Below are 9,872 nucleotides of genomic sequence, written 5' to 3' on the forward strand. Positions count from 1 at the left end.
TCAGCTGATTTTGCCATATTGTTTCTCCATGGAGCTAAACAAAAAAAGGACAAAGAAATTTTTTTTTTTTTACTTGCATATAGTTGACTCAGTGTTACATTAGTTTCAGGTGTACATCACATTGGTTCAAAAAATATGGAACACTTCACGAATTCACATGTCATCTCTGTACAGGGGCCATGCTCATCTTCTTTGTATCACAGGAAGAAAAATTTTTGAGCCAACAGGGACCAACATGTACAAAAGCACAGTGGCTTGACAAATATTTGTTCATCCAACAACTCGGTCTATACTGGTTACTTGCTAGATGTCAGACTCCATGCTACATGCTGGGGATGAGAAGGCAAGACAAGTTCCAATGCTAGAAAATTTCATGAACAAGGGACGCCTGGGTGGCTCAGCGGTTGAGTGTCTGCCTTTGGCTCAGGGCGTGATCCCAGAGTAGCAGGATGGAGTCCCACATTGGGCTTCCTGCATGGAGCCTGCTTCTCTCTCTGCCTATGTCTCTGCCTCTCTCTCTGTGTCTCTCATGACAGATAAATAAAATCTTTTTTTTTTTCAGATAAATAAAATCTTAAAAAAAAAATTCATGAACAAGAAGATAGCTGTTTTTCTCATTGCTCTAAATTCAACACACATTTCTATGAAAGAGTAACTAAAATATACTCTTCTAGGAGCTAGGAACAGAATTTCAAATAAGACCATAAACTTGGTCTCAAGGACTCATAGACTAATGGGTAAGACACAAATAATTACAAAACAGATGCAACACCAGATTTAAGAACAAGGCTTAGGGGGCAGTAAGGAGAGTAGGTAATTAATTTGGCCAGAGCAGATCAGAGATGATTTCACAGAGGAGATAATAAAACCAAAGCTTGCTGAGTGAATGCAAATAATGAAGAAGGGAGGAAAGCCAGGCGGAGACAGTTCAACATATGTGAAGGGACAGAGAGAAATGGTGGGGAAATTCTACACCGTTCGGTACTGCTGGAGCAATATCTAGAGGCTGATAGGTAGATCAGACTGGAGAAGTGAGGAGTACCTCATAGGTCCTGCTGAGAAATTTGTGATTTTTTTAAGATTTATTTATTTATTTAGGAGAGACACACAGAGAGAGGCAGAGACATAAGCAGAGGGAGAAGCAGGCTCCATGTGGGGCACCTGATGTGGAACTTAATCCCGGGACCCCAGGATCACCATCTGAGCCAAAGGCAGATGCTCAATCACTGAGCCACCAGGTGCCTCAGAAATTTGGGTTTTACTCTGAGTGCAATTAGGAGCCACCAAAAGCTTTTAAGTAAGAGTTGGATATGTTATGTTTACATATATGAATCTGTGAGAGGGTAGAGTTGAGAAGTAGGGATGACTGGACGCAGAAAGAACAGTTAGAAGGCCAATTCAAAACTGTAAGCAAGAGTAAGGAGAGTCTGAATCATACTAAAGACAGTGGGGTCAGAGAACAGGATAGATTCAAGGGAGATATTTAGGAAGCAGTCCACATACAAACTGGTGGTTGTAATAGGAGATGTAGACAGGAGGTTGTTCAGCATGCTTCCAGCCTCTCTGGCTTGCTGATTTGTGTCAAAAATCGCCAGAAATGGAGGGACCAGAAGTTATCCCCTTTCTAGTTAATTTCTCTCCTCTTCAGATGTCCTACAACAGTGTTCATATAAGCAAAAGATGCTGTTTCCTTTCCTGGGATACTATGGCTATTCCATTTCTAATGCACCATCGGGGTTAATATTATGAATTATTGATTATAATAAGGCAGACCAAAAAGAGTTCTAGTCATGCCCTCTAAAAATGTTTCCCTTGGGGATCCCTGGGTGGCACAGCGGTTTGGCGCCTGCCTTTGGCCCAGGGCGCGATCCTGGAGACCCGGGATCGAATCCCACATCGGGCTCCCGGTGCATGGAGCCTGCTTCTCCCTCTGCCTGTGTCTCTGCCTCTCTCTCTCTCTGTGTGTGACTATCATAAATAAATAAAAATTAAAAAAATAAAAATAAAAATGTTTCCCTTGTTTTAAAGTTACTGATTTCAAGAACAATATATTAACAACATGGAAGTAAAAGAAAAAAGTGCATGCAAAGTGAAAAGGATATGGATTTATAGGAATGTGCACAAGAGAGGTGAGAATATGAGTCCTCTGGCCAGATTGGAAGACTTTAGGGAGCAGAAAGAGATGAAAGTGAAGAATACAGGGAGTGGCAGGGTGGGGGGATTCAATCTCTTGAAGTTGAGTCTGACCTGAGGGTTTCTCAAGGGTGGAACCCGCCACTGTGACATGGAGCCTGAAATAGAAGATGACTATCTCCAGGTGCCTCCAAGGAGCCAAGAGTTCAATTCAAGCATAAACGAAGGAACAAGAATCTGGGCCTGGGTGCCCCAGGGAGGAAATGAGAACTCTGTCAAGTCCCAGGATGTCTCTGATCCCTGAAACAAGGCACTTTGAGAGCGGCTACTCCAGGGCTTTAAAAACTAAACCAGCCACCAGGGTGTGGGATTTTTTTACTACCCATTATTTCCTGCTTCAGCTCCATATGGAACTACTTAGTGAAAGATATTCCACTGCTAGACGAAAACACTTACAAGCAGAGACTTGGGCTTGAATCCAGCCTGAAGAGTAAGTATCCAAGGACAACTGAGGCTGAGTGGGCAGTAATTTTATAGACAGTTGGATTGGTAAGAGATCCGGCTTCCAACTATCCCTCAGTTGCCTCCTCTATAACATGACACAACTAGTCTTGTCTAGAAAATCTCTATGAATCCTTTCACCACAACATCCTATTCTTTCTTTCCATCATCTTTTCCATAACTGAATAAATAGATTCTTCATTTGGTGTTTGAGCACTAATGTTTAACAGGCATCAGAGGAAAGAAGCAAGGCAGAGAGGTGAAAATTTTCCCCACGTCTTCCAGCACATCAAAAGCGCTAGCTCCTTGTTCTCTTCACATCCCACTCTGTGTATTATGGGGTCAGTGTATTTAGGGTAGGGGTTTGATCTCTACTGCAGCACATAACTCAATTTAGTATCCAGACACGTCATTTTTCTGTAACACAAAGAAAAAACCTATCAACAGATATCTGAGACTGGTTTGGAATCCAAACATTGGCCCCATTCCCAGCCTCTGAGCAAATAGCTGGTTTTCAGAGACCGAGTAACTGGATGTTGAATTCAAACCCCCGGCTTTCCTAAATGGCTTTTTGCTTTAACAAATGTTGCTGAGAGTGGAAAATCAGATCCTTTGCTTCAAGAATCTGCACATAAAATTTGCAACCCAATCCTGCATTAAACATAGCCTGGATAGGTTATCCAACAGTAATACATAGGCTATTTTAATTCAATATGTTTCTCCTTAGGAATTCAGAAATGGCTTTGTCTCAGTTCTTCTGAGACATTCTGAATGCTTAATTCATAACACAAAAATTATTGCAACTATTACTCTTTCAATCTTGCTAGTTTTTTTAAACTGCAACACCAAAAAAAGCTAGGGGTTAACTATATATATGTATATATACTATAACTAGTAAAATTTTTATTCATTAACTTGGGGTAAGGAGTAGTTTCAACATTGAAAAATATTTTCTTTTTTAAAAAAATCTTAAAATATTTTATTTCTTTTTTAAAAAGACTCTATTTATTTATTTGAGAGAGAGAGAGAGAGAGAGAGAGCATAGGGGGCCAAGCAGAAGGAAATGGAGAACCTGCTGAACAGAGAGCCAGCCATGGCTCAATCCTAGGACCCCAGGATCATGACCTGAGCCATCCAGGCACCCCAAAAAATATTTTACGTCTAAATTTATAAATTTAAAGAAGAATAACAACTGAGGCCCTTAGAAATAACATCTCAAGTTACATTAGATCACCAGATTGAGACTATAGGAAAATGATCAGGAACTGCCAAAATACTTGTTTTAAAAAGCGAATATTTCACTAGGTTTTAGATCCTGACTAAAGAACAGTCTCTAAAATATCAAACTAAACTTTCCGAAGTTAAATGTTCATAAATCATAGGAGAAAAGAATCTAGAATTTTTCTGAATCTTTTTTGTTTCTGGGCTTTCTCTGCTTAGAACCAAAGGTGGGGTCTAGTTTCACCAGGCACTCTCAAACAAAAATCATACAGCTAGAGCTAACTTTGTTGAGCACCTATTTACATTCCAAGTAAAATGATAAATGCCTTTATATGGTACTTATTCCCTCCAAGTCTTTGGGGTAGGTGCTATCATTATCATCATTTTACAAATTAGGAAGCTATGCTTAAAGACGTAAAGGAACTTGCCCAAGCTCAGAGCCAAGGATTCAAACAGAGGTCTGTTAAATTCCTGCATCCAGACTCTTAACCACTATGTACTCCAGCTGTTCATAAAGCCTCAGTAGTAATGGGGGGTTTGGTCTGGGTCCTGGCAAATCAGATAAAGTAAGCAGTAAGGACATCATGGCATAATAGAAGAAACAACCAAAAGAACTATGTCCTAGTCCTGGATTTGCTGCTACCTACTAGATTTATAATCTCAGATAAGGTACTAAACTTTAGTTTTCTCATATTTTAGATGAATTCTCATTTTTTTAAGAGTCATACAACCTATTTCAAAGCATTGTGTGTAAGAAGCAAATGAGATTAGGGTCCTGTGACAAAGCTTTGAGGACAATGGTGATGAGACAGTAAAGGAGACCAGCATTGGAGCCCCTCACTCTTCTCCACCAGTCACTTTGATCCACACTGCAAACTTTCTGTTCTGAACCTATTCCCTGAGAGGCCCAGCATCAGGATCTTGACCCCTCATCTCTATCGGAGCCACCCAAATAAAGAGATTAGTGGTATGAGAATGAGCACATGGGTAGCAGGGAACATGCTGGAATCTCAAATTAAAGAGAAGAGTTTTTTATTCCCACCAATAAACCTAGACTCCAATGCATGGACTAAGAACAGAATTAGAACATTTTGCTTGACGCCTGGGTGGCTCGGTTGGTTAAGTGCCTGCCTTTGGCTCAGGTGATGATCCTTGGGTCCTGGGATCCAGCCCCACATCAGGCTTCCTGCTCAGCAGAGTCTGCTTCTCCCTCCCCGTGCTCTTGTGCTCTTACGCATGTTCTCTTTCTCCCTCTTAAATAGAATCTTTTTAAAAAATTTAAAAAATAAAACATTTTGCTTTATAGAGTAGGCCCATAAAACACTGGACAACTATGCAACTCTAAAGAGTGACAAGAATTATTGAAATTATTATCTTTTACTGTTATAATACACATATATTTTACTGTTATAATACACATATATTTTGTGTATGTGCATGTGTGTATATTCACACTATTTCAAACTAATAGTAAATTTATTTATTTGTTTATTTATTTATTATTATTTTTTAAGATTTTATTTATTCATGACAGACACAAAGAGGCAGAGACACAGGCAGAGGGAGAAGCAGGCTCCCTGCAAGGAGCCTGATGTGGGACTCCATTGCAGGACCCTCGCATCACGACCTGAGCCAAAGGCAGATGCTCAACCACTGAGCCACCCAGGCATCCCCTAATAGTAAATTTTAAATGAATATAACTGCTTCTATGCAAGCTACATACTTAAGAGGATATACCAAATTACATCATCATTCAGTCACCACTGATTAACAAACAAGGTCTTTCACACTGTGTGTGTTTGATTCTCTCCAACAGGGGCTCTCTCACACAGTCATGGTGTCCCACACGCCTTCTTCCCATTCTTCCCATTCGCCCCAGAATTAGTATTACTATTACATATGCTCGCCCAGTTTTATCAGCAGTACATTGTGAGACAGCTCTCTGTTTTGTCAGCTCAGCAGAGGGTCAGATGATGTAAGACTTATATTAATGTATTCAGATAGCAATGTGGTTACACCACTGTTTGTAGGCTTCTTCATGTCTGGAGCAGAGAACACATAACACAATGCATCACATAATACAATCATTCATTTTTCATAGTTTGGCACTGATAGTCAATACAGGATTGCAGTGCCCCCAATGTGCCAAGTCTATAGTATTTTATGCCACGGTGTGTATAGCACTAGAGTTTGCTGATTGTATGGCAAAGAGAATTAGCTGAGCATCTGCTTGTGTGTGCCACACTCAGAATCCCCTAGTATCAAGTATGGTTTTCCCCTAGTTTTTTCTTGGTGTCAATATACATTATATTATTTTTTAAAAGATTTTTATTTATTTATTTATGAGAGACACAAAGAGAGAGAGAGAGAGAGGTAGAGACACAGGCAGAGGGAGAAGCAGGCTCCATGCAGGGAGCCTAACATGGGACTCGATCCCGGGGTCTCCAGGATCGCGCCTGGGCTGAAGGCGGCGCTAAACCGCCGAGCCACCCGGGGTTGCCCAATATACATATATTGAATCGCAGTTTTCTTGTATTTGGAATTGAGAGAGCTCTTATGTGTGGGAAGAGAAGGGAGAGTTGCAAGCAAAGGAGACAATGGACATCTCTGATTAATAATCATGATGCTACAGACCCCAAGCTCCCTGAGGGCAGGATTGGGTCTTGCTCACCATTTTATCCCGACTGCCTGGAAGAGCGGTTGGCGCATAACAGGCAAACAGGCGTGTTGAAAGAGTCAGTGAACACGAAGCCTTATTCATAAAGTGAGCAGTGCCACCAGCATCCAGGGTGATGCAGAGGTGCACAGTTTGGCGCCCACCCAGACCCACAGGCACGTGAACCTCACACGGTCACAGAATGTCGCCTCGTGCTGACCACCGCGTCTCTGGGGCACACGCGGGGCTGCAGGCACACAGCACTTCTCCCTCGCGTCCCTGTGACACAGAGCCCGAGGCCCAGCAGCTTGCCCCGTGCCTCGGGAGGCCCTCCTCGTGCTGAGGCCACAGCGCATCGGGCGGGCCGTGCGCGCGGCCCCGGGGTGCGACTGTGAGTGACGGCGGAGCGGGCGGCTCCGCGCTGGGACACCGCGTCTCTGCGGTCACGCTCGGCCCGTTTCCCCACGGCCCCGGGCCACAGCGTCTGGGGGCCCCGCAGGGTGACCCGGGGGCTGGCGGTCACGCCGGCCACGGAGGCTCGGCCTCCCGGTCTGGAGAGGCTCTCACTGGGTCCGGGGTCCCACGCCGGGTGACTGAGACGGGCCCCGCGCCTCGGCCTCGCCCTCCGACTCGGTCTCCCCGCCGCAGGCGCCTCGGCGGCTCCCGCGCGTCCTCACCTGGTCAGGTCCCGCAGCCGCGCCTCTTCCCCGCGCAGGTAGCGCCGCAGCAGCGTCAGCAGCCGGCGCTCGGGCCCCAGGGCGCGCGCCACGCTGGTCAGCGCCGAGAAGGTGTCCCCCCGCGCCGCGGCCCCTGCCGGGTCCCCCGCCCGGAGCGCCAGCGCCGCCAGCAGCGCCGCCAGCAGCGCCGCCAGCCCCGCCGCGGGGCCCATCGCCGGCTCCCGCGCGCGTCCGCTCCGACCGTCCGCTCCGCTCCGCTCCCGCCCGGCCACGGCCCGCCCCGCCCGGCCACGGCCCGGCCCCCCGCCCCGCCCCCCTCCGCCCCTCCCCCGCCCCGCCCGGCCGCCGGCCCGCCCGCCCCCCGTTCCCGGGCTCCGACCCCTCGGCCCGCTCTCCAGCACCCGCTCTCCTGCCCCCTCGCTCCCCGCCCGCCCGCCCGCCGTCCACCACGCCGCAGCCCCGGCAGGTGTTTGCCGCGGGGCCGGGTCACACCCGGGGGGAACAGAGGCGAGGATTGGGGTGGGGGGTCGGGGTGGGAGGATGAATCCCCTGGCCTGTGACTGAACAACGCAACGCCATCCCCCAGATAGTCAGCCCTCTGGATCGGGTGGAAATGCAACAACACTCCTGGATTCTGATGGGGAAATCCAGGAGAGTAAATGATGTGCTTGGTGATGACGATGTGGGTGGAGAGCTGGGGAGGAGCAGAGGGAAGGAAACACTTCCCAGAAGACTTGACATCTGAACCATCATGAAAGACGGGCAGAGTCGGACCTAAGGTAAAGAGCGTGAAGGCGATTAGGGTCACCGCCTGACAAATCGAGGACCTGCCAAACCTAAAACTGGGGTCCTGGATCATTGCTCTGTACCATGTACCTATGGCCACTTTAAGCAAAAAAGTTACTATTATCCTATTAGGCTACTTATCCTTTTCCCCACCTTCCCAGGCAACTTCCATTCCTTCATTCAACAAATATTTACCACCTCTGTCACTGTGCTGAAGACACGGAGAAATAGCACACCCAACCTGGACTCACAAGGGAAAACAGATGTAAACCAGGAACCACAATAAAGTGCTATCAGGATAAGAGAGGGTTGTGCAATGAGCAATGGCAACACTGAGGAGGGAGTCCAAGCCCTGCAGAGGTGGTGGGGAGGGCTTTCCAGAGGAGGCAAGGTAGGGAATCCCTGGGTGGCTCAGCGGTTTAGCGCCTGCCTTTGGCCCAGGGCACGATCCTGGGGTCTCGATCACGATCCTGGGGTCACGGGATCGAGTCCCACGTCAGGCTCCCGGCATGGAGCCTGCTTCTCCCTCCTCCTGTGTCTCTGCCTCTCTCTCTCTATGTCTGTCATGAATAAATGAATCTTGAAAAAAAAAAAAACAAAACAGAGGAGGCAATGTATGCAGGTCCAAAAGAATCAAAAGAAATTGTCTGGAAGATGATAGGCAAGGGAGGGATGGACTTTCCTGGCAGAAGGTACCTATGTGTACCCAGGTTTGGAGATGAAAAAATAGTTTGAGTTCCAGAAATGATGGAACTGTGGTTGGAACTGTCAGATTTATTGTCATTGCATGACATACTCAGAAACGTAGCCTATTCTCTATGAAAATCCAATGGAAATTTAAGGTAGCAATAACACTAATAACAACAACTGTAAAAATAATAGTTAATACTTACTGAACGCTTCCTGTGTGCTAGGCATTGTCCAAGCATTTTACATGTGTTAGCTCATTTTATTCTCATATTAACTCTATGGCATAGTATTATCAGTCCCATTTTACAAATAAGAAGATTGGGGCATAGAAAGGATAAATAAAACACTCAATGTTAATTATCCATTGATTACATTCAGAGGTGTGCTGGTAAACTGGCTCTCCAGGAAAAGAAAAATCCTGATTTGTGACATTTACTAATTTCTATGGTGTAAACTCTCCCACAATGGCCAGTATTAGGGTACTTAGATGATATCACTGAACACAAGAAAGAGCTAACAATTAGCTTGCATGAGCTGATCGAAGCCAGCTCCAGTGCAGTACTATTCATGGAAGACACAGAGATGCACCACCCAGAGCCCCCTTGGAGGAAGGACTTGCAGGGCTCCAGGGAGTGTAGTCAGAAGAGTCTCCAACAGTTAGCTCCTTAGGGTCTGTCCTGCAGCAGAGAGCACTTACCTGAGGGCCAATTAAAAACTTCCCTGGGCAGTTTGCATGACTGATCGTGGTGAGGGAATAAAGACGAAATTTAACTTAAAACATGTGTCATTGGCTTTGGCAAAGTCTTGAAGGCCCTCACAAAGAGGGTTAGCAAAATCTGGAAGGGCTGCCAGGAGCCTGTTGACGAAGTCTTGATAGACAGGAGGGAAAACATTGCTGTAGGCTGGAGAAAAGGGTACCTGAATACTGTTCCATCCTGGAAGAACAGTTAATGAATCTTGTCCTGCAGGGAATGTAAAAATAGAAGACATTCTATTGTGAATAATTACATTGTGAATCTGGCTAAAGGAGTCTCCAGGCAGAATGATCAAGTGCCGACTGGCTTCTTCTGGCAGAATATGACAAAACACAAAAAACACTCAAGGAATGGCTCAGTTTCTGAGCTGAATTTAGAGGAAATCCAGAGGGTCTGGTACAGTCTTTCCAAGGATCTACAGTTTATCAAAGAAATGATGCAGCACAGAGAACA

General features: G+C 45.9%; 1 protein-coding gene and 1 non-coding gene across 2 annotated transcripts in view; both read right to left on the reverse strand.

The window, feature by feature from the left end:
- P4HA3 (prolyl 4-hydroxylase subunit alpha 3) overlaps window positions 1-7,437 on the reverse strand; it is a 41,846-nt gene extending 34,409 nt beyond the window's left edge. The window contains exon 1 of the mRNA XM_072727388.1: window positions 7,189-7,437. Coding sequence (XP_072583489.1) covers window positions 7,189-7,400 — 212 coding nt within the window. The 5' untranslated portion in view covers window positions 7,401-7,437. The remainder of the gene's footprint in view (window positions 1-7,188) is intronic.
- LOC112928767 (U6 spliceosomal RNA) lies at window positions 130-232 on the reverse strand. Its single transcript, XR_003236779.1, has one exon. It is a non-coding gene; the product is annotated as a U6 spliceosomal RNA (small nuclear RNA).
- Window positions 7,438-9,872: the final 2,435 nt, after the last annotated feature.

This window comes from Vulpes vulpes, chromosome 11, assembly GCF_048418805.1.
Source record: "Vulpes vulpes isolate BD-2025 chromosome 11, VulVul3, whole genome shotgun sequence".
NCBI lineage: Eukaryota > Metazoa > Chordata > Mammalia > Carnivora > Canidae > Vulpes > Vulpes vulpes.